Source organism: Nicotiana tomentosiformis, chromosome 8 (assembly GCF_000390325.3).
Source record: "Nicotiana tomentosiformis chromosome 8, ASM39032v3, whole genome shotgun sequence".
Lineage (NCBI taxonomy): Eukaryota > Viridiplantae > Streptophyta > Magnoliopsida > Solanales > Solanaceae > Nicotiana > Nicotiana tomentosiformis.
In genome coordinates, this window is record NC_090819.1 from 140119339 (window position 1) to 140136085 (window position 16747).

The window sequence follows — 16747 nt, forward strand, 5'->3', positions numbered from 1 at the left end:
ACATCAGGTGGCCACTTTAATGGGATGCTATTTAAGAATTAGCCAGTGCGTCATGAATTTCAGTTTTCCAATTCAAATTTTCGGGACAAAAATATCATGAATTGTCCTAAAGTTAAGATTTTTAGTTTTTAAAATTTCAGGACAAAATAAGTACCGACAAATCTCTAAATAGCATCCGTAAGATTGACTATCTCTGCACTTGGTCCTTTTTTTTTTCCCCTTAAATCCATCGCCTAGTCAAATTAACATAAGATGAAATGGATGGAGTAGGTCATTTACAACAAAGTTGTACTATAAAATCTGAGAAATTTTTTCACTTTGTACTTGAGAAAAACACAAATTGGGAGGTGTGGGGGTGGGGTGAGTGGGAGATTTCACGTTGAGAAAAGGGTAATTTGACTAATAGCATATTTGGTCAAGCTTCTAAAATTTTATTTTGAGAAGTGCTTTTCTCAAAAGTACTTTTAAAAAAAGTATTTTTGGGGAGAAACAGTTTGTGTTTGGCTAATTAATTTGAATAACACTTTTGAGCAGTAATTAGTGTTTGGCCAAGCTTTTGAAAACTGCTTCTAAGTGTATTTTTCTCAAAAGTGCTTCTCAGAAAAGTGTTTTTGGAGAGAAACTACTTTTTTCTGCTTCTCAAAAACGGTTTCTGCTTCTCCTCAAAAATACATTTTTCTTTCCAAAAGCTTGGCCAAACACCTCAAATTTTGGCCAAAAGTGCATTTGGCCAAAAAAAAAAATTTACTTTTGGCCCCTTGGCCAAACAGGCTATAAGGCAAAGGCATTTTACCGTGTGGACCTAAAACTTAAGAGTGGTCACTCTCTGTACTTAAACTTTTGATATGTCAAAAACAACTTTATGAATTTATTATAGCTTCAAATTACAGCTCTCTTCCATTTAATTTTCTCTGCCACGCGTTGCCCTTTTTACCTTTGTTCATTTATTTCTCTTCCTATTTTTGTATGTTTGCTTCTACTCCTTTCTTTCTTGCTTTTTTTTCATTTAAAACCTTCACATTCCTTGGTTCTAATCTTGGTTGTAATGATCTCTTTCTCTCATTAAATTAGGTTAAGATTTTTAAATCTATTTTAGGTTGGGATAAGCTAGTGAATAGTGTTGGAAGGTAGATAAAGGGTTGGTGTTTAATATAATTATAACTCTAACACTTTATTCCAATTCTAACTTTGGAAGATAGTTTGACATAAACGACATATTTATTGTTACGATTGAACAACTAATTCTCTTAAAAACTAGGCATTCAAGGCATAAGAAAAATGAGCAATCTTGTTTAGGAAACTAGTGCACGCTCTCGCTCCAATATACGTGTAGGGAGAAACACACTATCTACTATTACATTTTCTTTTCTAATTTGATTTTGATGGTTAAAGATATACTCTCTTTTTCTTCTAATATTAGTTGTCTTCTTGGATTTTGCATCTAATAAAAGGAAAAATACCAAAAGAAAGTGGTAAATAAATTATGATGGTGATTAGCTAAATAGGGTAAAAGGACAAGCCATATGCTAAACATTTTAATTTCAAAACTCCACCAAACTTGGAACCTCTCCACTAGCTCATACCCAATTAAATAATATGAATCATTATAAACTAAATTAAAGTCAAAAGTACCATTTATCCCTTTTTTTGTTAATATTAATTGTCAAGTTAGGTTTTCAAAGTGGGAAAAGGGATTTGAAACCATTCGTATTAATTACATGCACAAAATTAGCCAAGCAAATATCAATATTACCTAATGCTAAAAATCTATTTTATAGTGGAGCTAAAGATAGACTAGTGGTTTCTTTAATCTACGTTTCATTTGATATTTGATTGTAACTTAGCAGTACCGTTCTCTTGCTTATGAAACAAACAAAAATATGACGTTCATCTTATTGTTGGAATAAATTAAATATTCCGTTCTAATTTATTTGACAGTTTTTTTAAGAGGGAGTTGGGAAAGAATTAAACGATAAAAATCTATATGTATATATAGAAATCCGTGATATACATGTAGAATAAATGCTCATAAATAGATAAACATTTCAATGATTCTTTGTTTTTAGGTTGAAAAAACTTTGTCGATCAATTATCCTTCTAGTCTCTCTTCACTCCCCACCCCAAAAATGGACCTACGAGCCAGTGGCGAAGCCAGTAAATTCAATATGTAAGTGTGTTCGAAATTTATTTTAATCAATAACAAGTAATATTTTATCTTACACGCAGTATAATTTTTTGTGAAAGGTAGTCAGTTGAGCCAACATAGTTTCGCCCCATGCGTACGGCATAATGCCCATTCGCTTCTCCGAAGAAGGCAATGCGGAGCAGCAGAATAGAGTAGTCTCGACACAAAGTTCCTTACCTTAGCAGATAATTAAACAAATCTATTTAAACCAATTCTTCTTCTCTAAATGGATGAAGTATAGAAAAAAGAGGTGAGTAGTATTAAAACAAAAAAAACTTTACAATAAAAATGTGTGGACCCAAAATTCATTAAATACAAAAAGGTAGCTTTGAATAAAGAAAGAAGAAAATAGAGTGAAAGCAATTAGAAGACAGGACTCGTGTAGTTATGGGCCCACTTTCTACGGCCCAAAAAGCTTTTCACCGTATTTGCATGTGATGCAGACCTAACTCCTCCTCTTCCAAAAGTCAATCCAAAACCGTACTCTTTCTATCTTTCGGCATTTCTAGGCCCACTATTTTCACATTCTTTGATTTTTTCTTTTAAAAAAATAAATATATTTTTAGCGGTTCCCAAATATATATATTTCTATAATAATATATACATATTTTATATATTTTTTGTCTAATCAATGCAACAAGTTTCATCCTATCAATCGATTTTATGTTTTGCTCTTTTTTTAAAATTAGTAGTATATGGACCAACTTACGCGTATCTTAATTAATTTCTTAGATAATTGGTAACTTTGATCACCGAGGCTCGGATAGATAAAAAATATTACCTATTATTTTTTACCTCTGTTGGGGTATGAATTTGAGACCCCATAATTCTCAACTCACTTCGTTGAAAAGAAAAAAGTTTTCGAGCGAAGATGCGACGAGATGGTTAGAATTTCTACTCTAATATGTTGCTATTAAAGGATGTGTTGAGATGGTTAGAGTTTCTTCACCCTAAATGAAACTTGAAAATGAAGAATCTTTATCCTTTTGTAAGACTACTCAATGCGTATCCGATTAATTGAACCAGTGAACTTCAAATACGAACTGTTAGAGATAAAAGAAATTTTTTGCGTGTCATTTCCTGTTTATTCTTTTTTCAAACGCCTATTATTTAACTAATTAAACGTATAATTTTCACAAACTAGCAAATAAAGGTCCTTGAATATCATAGGCAATTTTTAACTTTAGTAAAAGATTGAGAAAAAGCCATAAGGCAGCCAACTATATCTATTGAATGAAACAAACATCTTATACATCTACTACCAAAGGTTGTGCTGGGGTTAGAAGTTTCATCCATCCTTAACAGAGGTTTCGATTTTGAACTTCGATAATGAAGTCGCCATCAGTAGAGGAAATTTTACTTCCGAAATATTATTGTTTGATACGAATTCAAATTAATCGTGTTAAAGTGAGTGTCGAACACCGGAGAAACAGAAAAAGAATAAAAATTAACGTTCATATATAAGACACTTATGTGAAAAAAATAGTTTGATTAGTCTACAACTCTACCCCAATCTTTCTTGGTTTGCTTTAGAAGTTTATAAAACACGACTCTCCTATTTCTAGCAAGTTGTCCCCATCCTTACGGAGAATTTGACTCGGTATTTGCCTTTCATTTTCCCTAATTCGATTATTTGAAAGCTATAAATGTTATCCAAAATTAGTGGTTATGGTAATAATAACGACTTAAATTGACACCCGATGTTACTTGATTAAAGAATATATATATATATATATATATATATATATATATATATATAGTGATACATAGAAGCAAATTCATAATTTAGATATGATGAGTTGATTCGTATTCTTCAATTGAATTATTACCGTTGTATCTTCCACTTTGATTATATTTACTATTTTTGCTACAAATACTTTTCTTTTCTTTAGTATTTTCATCTTACTCTTATATATTTCAAACATGTTTTAAAGACTCTTTTCTTGCGTCGATATCTATCAGAAACATCATCTTTATCTCACACAAGATAGGGGATAAGGTCTGCGTATACTCCACGCTCTCCAAACCCCACTTATGAAATCACACTAGTAATGGCGAAGCTAGAAACGTTCCTAAGATTGTTCAGACTTGAAGAAGTAAAAAAATTCGATAAAGAGTTTTCAATATATGTTATATGTATCTAAAATATAATATTTTAATTATATACATAATATAATTTTTCATAATATTTGAACGGAATATATTATTGTTGTTATTGGGTTGGTTCTTAACATTGAGTCAATTGTAAAGCATTACATTTGAATGAATCCATTACCAAAAACTGCATCCTGTCACTTTGTTGTCTTTGTCATCTTGTCTTAAACTTTTGAAGTTGTGAACATTATTTTCCTCAGCTTCGAATTGTCGACAGCCGTAAAAGATATATTGTCAACTAAAAGAATTAACACATCCACACAAAGTAACGGAGCCACCTTATAATAAGGGGTGTCAAATGACATCCCTTCGCGGAAAAAAAAAATACTATATACTTAAGTAAAAGAATAAATTATATGTATATATATTATGTATTTATATTTTCTTGTATGTTAACGTTTATATATTTTGATTTCCCTTAACTAAAATTATGACTCCGCCATTATATCTCAAAATATTGATTTATGTAAGAGAATTTTCTATGAAAAAAGAAAAGAAGAAGAAGACGACTATGACCTATGGGGTCTATTAATGTAATGAGGCTAAAATTGCAAAAAGTTATTTTTTGGCAGTATTTGGGAGACTGAGTCGCAGTTTAACAACTCAGCAAGTAATCACTCAGCTGACGCCGACTATGAAGATAGTGGGTCCTACAACAAAAGTGGTCCCCGCTTTAATCCGACCCCACCTAGATGATAAACACGTCATCACTTTATGCTTATCTGAATTCACATCAGTACGTGTCGACTAGTGTACGGTTCAGCCACCAAGAAAAGTATAAAAAAAGATTTTAATTCTCATGATTTTTAAGAAGAAATATTGGGTGACGTTAATTATGACGCAAGGGTTATTTCAGAGATATCGTACGTGCATGTTCTGTGGAAGAAATTTAAATTAAAATTATTTATCCGAAAAATGGATAGAGTTGAATTTATACGTAGTTTCGAGGATATGTGGCGTAACTTAATACAAAATGTAAGGATAAATAAAAATGTAGATGTAGATTGGAGAGAATGCAAAAATAGATAAGGTTATCACGAACAATGAATCTTAGGATTCAACAAATAGAATCAATATCAGGAGTCTGAAAGAGCGATTTTTTTACTGTAGAAGAATATAGCACTTTTATTACAATGTAAGCCTCAAGAAAAACTTGTTCTACAGAAATGATAACCAAGCCCTTTTGTAGTGGAGGGATTTGGCTCTAAGCAGAATAAAATAAACATTCAGTGGGAGACCCATGATAAGTCAGTTTTTCCATAATTTCTGCTAAGATTCTCTCTAGTGGGATTGCAACGGCTTTTGTCTACGAGTTCGATCTTGCTTAGAACCCTCGATTTTGGTTTGAGCTTGATTTCGGCTCGAACTTGTGATCTTGGTTCGAGCCCGATCCTGGTTCGAGGTCAATGTTGGTTGGTCTCTGCATTATCAGCATGATAGGTCTACTCTGCATCATGGTTCGATTCTTATTCGAGTTTGATAATGATATCGAACTCGACACGGATCGGCCTCCCCGGGTTCGAGGTTAGTTTGTTCCCCCTTCGGGATCTTACTTCGATAAATCACCGTTCGAACTCGATCGGACATGCCAAGGCCGAAATCTATTTCGACCGTATACAGATAGTCCCCTCGTTTCTCAGAAAAAATATGGCGAGAAATGATATGATTTTTAACAGCTCGATCGGATTATATCCTGTCGTTTCCATCGGGTTCGACCATGAAACATCTGGTAGTTGTCCCGTCGGTTTAGTCTTTCAAGGCATTTAATGCATGTCAGGCGGTGGTCGGCCACTGCTGATACTGAACTGCCATCGCTTGAACCTATAAATAATCCTTACTTTTATCTTTTACCACTTTTACATCTTCTATCTTCCAAAATTTCCCAAGTTCTTCTTCGTACTCTCCAACTTACCAGTAAATCTGCGATTTCTTTCCACAAAACCCCCTCTTCAATTCTACTAAATCTCTGTCACTTTCTTCTATTCCTTACCTTTGAATTCAAAAATGGCGAAAACATCGCAAACCATTCCTAAGAAAGAGAAGGCTTCATCTTCACATTGTGCCGCCGATAAGACACCGGCAGAACCACGGCCTGAGGAGTGTGTTCCCGGGGCGTGTGTCCTTACTTCAAATTTTAAAGTTGAAAAAGGTTCATCGGTCCCTGGCCGGTGTGAGCCGGTATCGAGGTACATGTGTTCGATAACCGAGAAGCACCTCGATCAGTTAAAGAAAGATTGCAATTGGGGTGAAAAAGAAATAATAATTCCTACCCCTCACGAAAATATCACTTTTTACGTGAAAGGGTTTTTTAATGTGTATACTTACCCTTTCACTTTGGGTCCCCTCGATTCCATCATTATTGACTTCGGTCGACAGTATCAGGTAACCATAGGCCAGGTCCATCCTTTTTTGTGGCGGATCGTTATCCTGATCCGATATTTTGGGAGCAAAATCGAGGGGATGTCGTTCACCCTCGATCATCTTATCCGATTGGACCTTCCTTGACTTTTTCGAGGAGGGTTAATAAAACTCCAGCGTCGGGCTACCCCTCTGTTCTCGAGTATTGACGAGGACAAGGACCAGAGTTGGATGGGCAGGTTCGTTCGAGTAAGGACTTCGGACCTGATTCTGACTGAAAAGATACCCTTTCCCGAGGAGTGGAATATGAAACGTAAGTGTGATCTTGTTGTTGCTTCTATTTTGTTCTTTCATTTATTCCCTTATCGACATTTTTTTTGTCATGTAGTGGTTCCCTGGATGCTAGAAGCAGTTCTCGATCTCAAGAACTGGGTAGAGCCCTTGTTTCGACCTCCACATACGCCGAGCGCTCATGGTGTGATTTGTCAAAGGGTCGGTGGGAGGCCAAATATCACGGTAAGCTCATTTCTCGAACTCTGATGATCCGAACGAGGTATTTTTCAAAATATTTTTTATAAGGTTTCCCATATGCAGGTTTGGGTAAAGACGCGGTCTTGAAGCCCTTGTCCAATGAGGAGGAAATTTCGGCCTTTGTCCCAAAGTCGGTGAAGGAAAATAAAAGGAAGAGAGCCTCGGTTCCCGAATATCCAAAATCGAAGAAGAGGACGGCTCGTAAGCTGAACAAGAATGTCATTCCTTTGACCGTGGAATCCGTTCTACGTCAAAGGGATGAAGATGAAAAAGAAGAAGAAGAGAACGATTAGTCCGCGCTGGCGGTCTGAACGAAGAGAACCACCGATGCCTCATCGCCGGCTGGATCAATGATGCTCTATGAGGCTCCGCCTCGAACTGAAGATATATCAGAGAAAGATTCGGGTAGAGTCACCGAACTATTGGATATCGAAGACGCATCTCATCGGAGTCAACCGACAGGGGATATGATCGAAGAGCCCCTCGAACCCCTCCGAACCGAGGGGAACGCTCCAAGCAAGTCATTTGGGGCAGCAACGATCGAGGATTCGCCTACCTTTCCCGCTTTTTCTGCAGGGGTGATTCAGGAAACTCAAGCTCTGGGAGCCCTCGATCTAGACAGGCCTCACGATAAAGAAGATCCGTTTCGTGACCTGTTTACCGACATTGAGGACGTTCCGGTGCCGGTGATGAATCAGATCTTTTTCACGGATTGTGGCAGGCTTTGAATCAGGTGAGCTTTTAAAATTATTTTGTCGGTACTATCTTTATGTTCGTTTTTTGTTAACTTCGCTTCTTGTTTCTTTGTAGGCAGCGACAGTTCATCGAGAACAATGTTCTCGGTCCCAGAATGAGCTGCATCGATACGCGGCCGACCTACAACGAGCTACTGATGAGAGGAACTCCATTAGACTTTCCTTAGGACAAAGAGAGGAGGAAATAAAAGACCTCCGAGCTGAGCTGGCCAAGGCTTATCGATATCAGACCGATTTGTCTGAGGAGGTAATGGTGCTTTTGAAAGCCTATGGGCTTGATACCGGAACGATAGCTAACATTTCGGTCTCACAGCTGCAGCAAAAAATCGAGATGATCCGGAAGCTTCGTGAAGAGGTCGACGTGATAAGAACGGAGTCCTTGCGGTGGAAAGAAGGTATAAACCGCTTTGCTATAGAAAAAGAGACTTCTCGAGCCCAGTTATCATCGTCCGAAACCCAACTTCAGAAAATAAAGGAAAAAGGCTTGGTTCAAGCAAGAAGAATTGAGGAGCTTGAGACTCGGTTGGACTCTGTACTTACCAAGGCTGAATCTGATGCTGAAAAGGCAAAGGTGGATGCGGATGCGCTCGTGGCCGTCTATCGGGCCGATGCTGAAGCTGCCCAAGTCCAGGCAAGAGAGGCAACCGAGTCCGCCGATAGGCGAGCGCATTGGGTCGCTGAACTTGCTAAGTGCCGATCCATAAGGGAAATTCTCAAGGAGATTCATGCTCGTGGCTTCGATCTTGCTGAAGAGATAAAAATGGCCAAAGAACTCGAAGCCGATGCTGAAGCTCTAGTTTTTGATGGCGATGACGATGACGATGGGAGTAAGAGCGGATCCGAAAATGGGGGGGGACCTGATAAATAAGAGACCGCTCGTGGTCGAGAAGTTTTAGTACTTAGTTTTTACGTTGTAATCACCCATGCAGATAAATTTGTATATAGACATATCTCCCTTTTTGCCGACTTGCTCCTGTTTTTGTTTCCCGTCTTGCGAGGACTTTATTCACGCCTTATGAATGTTTCCACAATGATTTAAACAACTTAATCAAATTTGGACCTCGTAGCCTCTATAACCGGGCGAGCGTTTACACAAACTTGGGGCAATGTAACCCTTTTAGGCTTATTAGTTGTCAATGATTCGATCTTGAAGAAATATAGCCCGTAGGCATAATGGTCGAGTGAGTGTTTGCTCGAACTCGAAACAAAAATAGCCCGTAGGCTTAGTCGAGTGAATGATTCGAACTCGAAGTAATGTTGCCCGTAGGATTAATGGTCGAGTGAGTGTTTGCTCGAACTCGAAATAAAAATAGCCCGTAGGCTTAGTCGAGTGAATGATTCAAACTCGAAGTAGTGTAGCCCGTTGGCGTAATGGTCGAGTGAGTGTTTGCTCGAACTCAAAAAAATAGCTCGTAGGCTTAGTCGAGTAAATGATTCGAACTCGAAGTAATGTAGCCCGTAGGCTTAATAGTCGAGTGAGTGTTTGCTCGAACTCGAAATAAAAATAGCCCGTAGGCTTAGTCGAGTGAATGATTCGAACTCGAAGTAATGTAGCCCGTAGGCTTAATGGTCGAATGAGTGTTTGCTCGAACTCGAAAAAATAGCCCGTAGGCTTAGTCGAGTGAATGATTCAAACTCGAAGTAATGTAGCCCGTAGGCTTAATGGTCGAATGAGTGTTTGCTCGAACTCGAAATAAAAATAGCCCGTATGCTTAGTCGAGTGAATGATTCGAACTCGAAGTAATATAGTCCATAGGCTTAATGGTCGAGTGAGTGTTTGCTCGAACTCAAAAAAATAGCCCGTAGGCTTAGTCGAGTGAATGATTCAAACTCGAAGTAATGTAGCTAGTAGGCTTAATGGTCGAGTGAGTGTTTGCTCGAACTCGAAAAAATAGCCCGTAGGCTTAGTCGAGTGAATGATTCGAACTCGAAGTAATGTAGCCCGTAGGCTTAATGGTCGAGTGTATCTTAATTCTGATTGCATAATAAATCTCAAAATAGAGGAATTTTCATTGGATATAAGATGCCGATAAAGAAGAGAACTTTCTTCGCATGTTATTACACGCCTGGGTTCGGGCCAATCTATATGAGCATGGTTCGCTTCGACCATTTGGCTCTTACAATTTTTCCTATTGGGACCCTATTGTTGTGAAATAACTTTCTTGCGAGACCTCGGATATTATTGTAAATTCTGCACAATCAATGGTTGCCTCATTAAAAACCTTGCCGAAAAACCCATTTGGGATAAAACCGGTCTAAGGGAAAAAGAGTGCAAAGCGTGCTTTCAAGCGAGAGATCTATCTTAGCCCTTGTTCGGACTTCTGCAAGGGTCAGTTTTGAGATATAAACAAATATGAAAAGGTTGTACCTTAGCAGTAGTACCGTTTTAGATGTGATACATTCCAGCTGGTTGATAGCTGTTTGCCGTTTATAATGCCGATCCTGTACGATCCCTTTCCGATGTTCTCGAGTACCTGATATGGTCCTTCCCAATTCGGTCCTAGTTTTCCTTCTTTCAGATTTCGGGTATTGATGGTAATTTTTCTCAACACTAAGTCCCCAGGCTTGAAATGGCGGAGCTTGGTTCTTCGATTATAATATCTTTCGATTCGCTGCTTTTGGACGGCCAATTGGACGAGAGCAGCTTTTCGTCTTTCGTCCAATAGTTCGAGGCTTGTATTCATAGCCTCGCTATTTGATTCTTCTACCGCGAATCGAAATCTGGCACTAGATTCACCAACTTCGACTGGTATCAATGCTTTGGACCCATATACTAAGGAGAATGGGGTCGCCCCCGTACTGGATTTTGACGTTATCCAATATGCCCAAAGGACTTCAGGCAAGATTTCTCTCCATCTCTCTTTAGCATCGTTCAACCTCTTCTTTAAGTTTTGAATGCCAATTTTGTTTGTTGATTCGGCCTGCCCATTCCCACTAGGGTGGTATGGCGTCAACAATATCCTTCTTATCTTGTGGTCTTCGAGGAATCTTGTTACTTTGCCGCCAACGAATTATTTTCCATTGTCATATACTATTTCAGCAGGTATCCCGAATCGGCATATGATATGATCCCAAATAAAGTCTATAACTTCTTTCTCTCTTATTTTCTAACGCCTGCGCTTCAACCCATTTAGAAAAATAGTCAGTCATAAATAAAATGAATTTGGCTTTACCTAGGGTCGATGGCAGAGGGCCGACGATATCCATTCCCCATTTCATGAATGGCCACGGGGATAGGACTGAGTGGAGTTTCTCTCCTGGCTGGTAGATCATCGGTACGAACCTTTGACATTTGTCACATTTACGAACAAATTCCTTCGCATCTTTGCCCATATCGATCCAATAATACCCTAGTCTAATTATTTTTCGGACTAATGTATCAGCTCCGGAGTGATTCCCGCAAGTACCCTCGTGCACTTCCCGTAGGACGTAATCGGTATCCCCCGGACCCAAACATACTGCCAACGGTCCATCGAACATTCTTCGGTACAACATTCCATCCGAAGCCAATGTGAATCGAGCAGCTTTAGTCCGTAGGCTTCTGGAATCTTTAGGGTCCGATGAGAGTTTTCGCTTTTCAAGTATTCAATATACTTGTTTCTCCAATCCCAGGTTAAGCTTGTAGAATTTATCTCGGCGTGACCTTCTTTGATTACCGATCTCGAAAGTTGAACAACATTCCCCGACCCCGTATCATCTACCTCGACCGACGACCCCAAATTCGCAAGCGCATCGGCCTCATTATTCTGTTCCCGTGGTACATGTCGTAAAGTCTATTGTTTGAAATGGTGCAAAGTGACAAGCAGTTTATCTAAATACCTTTGCATTCTACCTTTTCAAACTTTGAAGATTTTGTTTACTTGACTCACCACTAGCAAGGAGTCGTAATTGGCTTCAATGACTCATGCTCCCAAGTTTCTAGCTAGCTCGAGACCTGCAATCATGGCTTCATACTCGGCCTCGTTGTTAGTTAACCTGATAGTTTTAATAGATTGCCTAATAGTGCTACCCATGGGTGGTTTCAAAACTATGCCCAACCCAGACCCTTTTACGTTTGAAGCCTCGTCCGTAAAGAGGATCCATACCCCCGATGATGTACCTGATTTCAACAGTTCTTTTTCGACTTCGGGTACGAGGGTTGGCGTGAAATCGGCCATGAAGTCTGCTAAAATTTGAGACTTATTGGTCGTGCGGGGTTGATATTCGATATCGTTCCCACTGAGTTTGACGGCCCATTTGGCCAATCGGCCTGATAACTCGGGTTTGTGCAAAATATTACGAAGCGGGTAAGTGGTTAACACACATATGGGATGACATTGAAAGTACGACCTTAACTTTCTTGAGGCGCTTATCAGTGCAAGTGCTAATTTTTCTAGGAGCGGATTCCGCTTCTCCTAAGGTTCGACTCATATAATAAACGGGGAATTGCGTACCTTGCTTTTCTCGAACTAGGACACCGCTTACGGTGACTTCCGATACTGCCAAGTACAAACAAAGTTTCTCGTCTGTTTTTGGAGTGTGAAGTAGTTGTGGGTTTGATAGATATCGTTTTAGCTCCTCTAATGCTTGTTGGCACTCCGGGGTCCAAGAAAAATCGTTCTTCTTTTTAAGTAGAGAGAAAAATTTGTGACTTCGGTTAGATGATCTTGAGATGAACCGGCTTAAGGCTGCAATCAGACCCTTTAATCTTTGTACAGCCTTCACGCTGTCCACAACGACGATGTCTTCGATGGCCTTAATTTTATCGGGGTTAATCTCTATTCCCCGATGTGACACCATGAAGCAGAGGAACTTGCCCGACCCAACCTCGAAAGCATATTTCTCGGGGTTGAGCTTCATGTTGTATTTCCTTAAAATCTCGAACGTTTCCTGCAAATGAGTTAAATAGTCCTCTGCGCGCAGGGACTTAACTAACATGTCATCAATATAAACTTCCATTGATTTTCCTATTTGTTCGTTGAACATTTTATTTACTAGGCGTTGGTAAGTGGCCCTTGCATTTTTAGCCCGAAGGGCATCATATTATAATAATACGTTCCATATTTGGTGACAAATGAAGTCTTTTCCTGGTCCTCCGGGTTCATCTGGATTTGATTATACCCGGAATAGGCATCGAGAAAAGTGAGGATCTCGTGGCCGGCCGTGGCATCGATCATGCGATCAATGTTGAGCAACGGAAAGGAATCTTTGGGACATGCTTTGTTCAAATCCTTATAGTCCACACACATTTTAAGTTTGTTCCCTTTTTTAGGGACTACAACTACGTTGGCTAGCCATTCGGGACATTTCACCTCCCGAATGGACCCTACTTTGAGAAACTTGGTTACCTCGTCCTTTATGAATACGTGCTTTCTCTAGGACTGGGGTCTTCTCTTTTGCTTCACCGGTCTGAACCTGGGGTCCAAACTTAGTCGATGTGTCGTTATGTCCGGCGGGATCCCTGTTATATCTAAATGGGATCAGGCAAAACAATCGATGTTATCAATAAGAAATTGAACAAGTTTCTTCCTGAGTTCGGGGCTCAACCCCGTTCCCAAGTATACCTTTCGCTCGAGCCAGTTCTCGATTAATATGATTTGCTCTAGTTCCTCGATTGTTGATTTGGTGGCGTCGGAGTCATCGGGAATCACGAAAGATCGAGGAACCCTTTGATCATCATCCTCTTCGATTTTCTAGTTGTCTGGCTAGGTAGAAGCCGATGTCTGTGATTGCTATTTGGTGTCCCGTTCTCCTTCTGGGCCCGATCCTTTTATCAGTGAAAGTGAGGGCATTGGTTTAGCTTCGTCGACGACGAACATTTCTTTTACGGCTGGTTGTTCTCCGTACACCATTTTGACACCTCCCGACGTTGGGAATTAGAGGGCCTGGTGTAGGGTCGAAGGCACAACTCTCATGTTGTGGATCCATGGCCTTCCGAAAAGGGCGTTATATCTCATATCACCTTCGATCACGTGAAACTTTGTTTCCTGGATGGTTCCAGCCACGTTTATTGGTAGGACTATCCCACCTTTGGTGGTTTCGCATGCCATATTAAACCCATTTAGGACTAGAGTTGCGGGTACGATCTGATCCTGTAGGCCGAGCTGCTCTACTACCTTCAATCGGATGATGTTGGCTGAGCTACCTGGATCGATTAACACACGTTTAATTTTAGTTTTATTCATGAGTACGGATAGTACCAGTGCGTCATTGTGAGGTTGGATGACCCCCTCTGCATCTTCATCATCAAAGGACAGAGTCCCCATGGGTGCGTAATCTTGAGTCCGAGATCGCTTTTCCCTCACCATTGATATTTTAGTGCGTTTAAGCATTGGTCCCTGAGGGGTATCGATGCCGCCGATGATCATGTGGATGACGTGCTGCGGTTCTTATTGCTCGTTTTGCTTGCTTAAATCCCTGCTTTTAAAATGGTTCTTCGCCTTATCACTCAGAAATTCCTGAAGGTGCCCTTTATTAAATAAGCGAGCTATTTCCTCTCTTAGTTGCTTGCAATCTTCCGTTCTGTGGCCATGGGTACCATGATATTCGCACGTTTGATTGGGATTTCTTCGAGCAGGATCGGTTTGCATTGGTCGAGGCCATTTAGTGTCTTTGATGCATCCGATGGCTGACACGAGTGCGAATGTACCAACGCTGAATTTATATTCTGATAATCGAGGTGCTTCTATAGGATCAACATATTTATCGAAGCCTCTCTTACTCATAAGCCCCTGAGAATTTTGTCCTCGATCAATCCTTCGATTGTTCCGAACTACGCTATGTGCTGAACCGTTGTTCACTCGATCTGCGACGTACGGTCGATATCGGTCTCTGTTCGACCTTTGTTCTCTGTCGATCTCCTTTGGGTTTTTAATAACTGTCCTGTTCTGTTGAACGAGTCCGTCCAACTGATCATCATCGACCTTAATTTTTGATTGATATCGGTTGTGTACATCTGCCCAAGTTACCACTGGATACTCGATCAAATTTTATTTCAGCCGATGTGATGGTGTCGAACTTAGCTCGTTCAACCCTTGGGTGAAGGCTTGTATGGCCGAATCGTCTGTGACTGGGGGTAATTCCATGCGTTCCATTTGAAATCGGGATACGAATTCCCTCAGCATTTCATCCTGCCTTTGTTTTACTTTGAAGAGGTCTGATTTCCTCATTGCAACCTTTATGGCACCGGCGTGTGCCTTTACGAACGAACTGCTAACATGGAAAAAGAATCGATGGAATTTGGCGGTAAATTGTGGTACCAGATCATCGCTCCCTTCGAGAGGGTCTCCCCGAACTTTTTCAACAACACGGATTCGATCTCACCGTCCTCTAAATCATTGCCTTTTATGGCAAATGTGTAAGAGGTGACATGTTCATTAGGATCGGTCGTACCGTTATATTTGGGAATTTCGGGCATACGGAATTTTTTGGGGATTGGCTTTGGTGCCGCATTCGACGGAAAAGGCTTTTGTATGAATTTTTCGAATCAAGCCCTTTTATCATTGGTGGAGCCCCCCGGGATTTGATCGACCCTGGCATTGTACGTTTCCACCCTCTTGTCGTTGGCTTCGACTCGTTTTGTGAGTTCCTTGAGCAATTTAGTAATTCCGAGAGTAGTCCCCGATTCTTGCTCGTTAGATTTCACTATGGCGGGCTCTGTTCTGGGGGCGAATTCTCGAAGTGGATTGGAATCCGGCCTGCTTTGTGCGCGAGTTTGGCTCTGTAGCTGAGCTATCACTACTTGTTGGGCTTGTAGCATCTCGAAGATCATACGTAAGCTGTCCCCGATTTTCCCCGCGCTTTGGGTGTCTCGGGCTACGGATCGAGTACCGCCCTGAATGCTTCTTTCCGGTTCGTAACGCTGGTTCGCCTCCAAAGCTATTTGTGAATGGACATCCAATGGTATTTCGGCTCGAATTTCGGGTACTTCGATTCGAACCTCGGGTGCCAAGTTATTGGTTTCGTCTTGAAGGCCGGCTTCGCAAACGATTGGTGAAGCCATTTGATTGGTGGTTATTCGTGGCTGATCCGAAATTCAAGATATTTTTGGAAATAAGTGCAAAGCACAATGACGTGTTTTTTCAGATTTGTATCAAATGACCACTATTATCACTTTATGCTTATCTGAATTCACATCAGTACGTGTCGACTAGTGTACGGTTCAGCCACCAAGAAAAGTATAAAAAAGATTCTAATTCTCATGATTTTTAAGAAGAAATATTGGGTGACGTTAATTATGGCGCAAGGGTTATTTCAGAGATATCGTACGTGCATGTTCTGTGTGGAAGAAATTAAAATTAAAATTGTTTACCCGAAAAATGGATAGAGTTGAATTTATACGCAGTTCCGAGGATATGTGGCGTAACTTAATATAAAATGCAAGGATAAATAAAAATGTAGATGCAGATTGAAGAGAATGCAAAAATAGATAAGGTTATCACGAACAATGAATCTTAGGATTCAACAAATAGAATCAATCTCAGGAGTCTGAAAGAGCGATTTTTTTACTGTAGAAGAATATAGCACTTTTATTACAATGTAAGCCTCAAGAAAAACTTGTTCTACAGAAATGATAACCAAGCCCTTTTGTAGTGGAGGGATTTGGCTCTAAGCAGAATAAAATAAACATTCAGTGGGAGACCCATGATAAGTCAGTTTTTCCATAATTTCTGCTAAGATTCTCTCTAGTGGAATTGCAACGGCTTTTGTCTGGGAGTTCGATCTTGCTTAGAACCCTCGATTTTGGTTTGAGCTTGATTTCGGCTCGAACTTGTGATCTTGGTTC

At 40.0% G+C, this 16747-nt stretch overlaps 1 protein-coding gene across 1 annotated transcript; it reads left to right on the top strand.

Moving 5' to 3' along the window:
- The first annotated feature begins 7578 nt into the window (after window positions 1–7578).
- LOC138898236 (uncharacterized) lies at window positions 7579–8851 on the top strand. Its single transcript, XM_070184285.1, has 2 exons — window positions 7579–7914; window positions 8039–8851. Exons 1-2 carry the CDS (start codon window positions 7579–7581, stop codon window positions 8849–8851), a joined length of 1149 nt encoding a protein of 382 aa, XP_070040386.1.
- Window positions 8852–16747: the final 7896 nt, after the last annotated feature.

Excerpts from the sequence above, each read along its gene's own strand:
- LOC138898236 (XM_070184285.1), top strand. The coding sequence starts at position 7,579 with ATGATGCTCTATGAGGCTCCGCCTCGAACTGAAGATATATCAGAGAAA. Across the intron at positions 7,915-8,038 it reads TTGAGGACGTTCCGGTGCCG|GCAGCGACAGTTCATCGAGA; the intron begins GTGATGAATCAG and ends GTTTCTTTGTAG.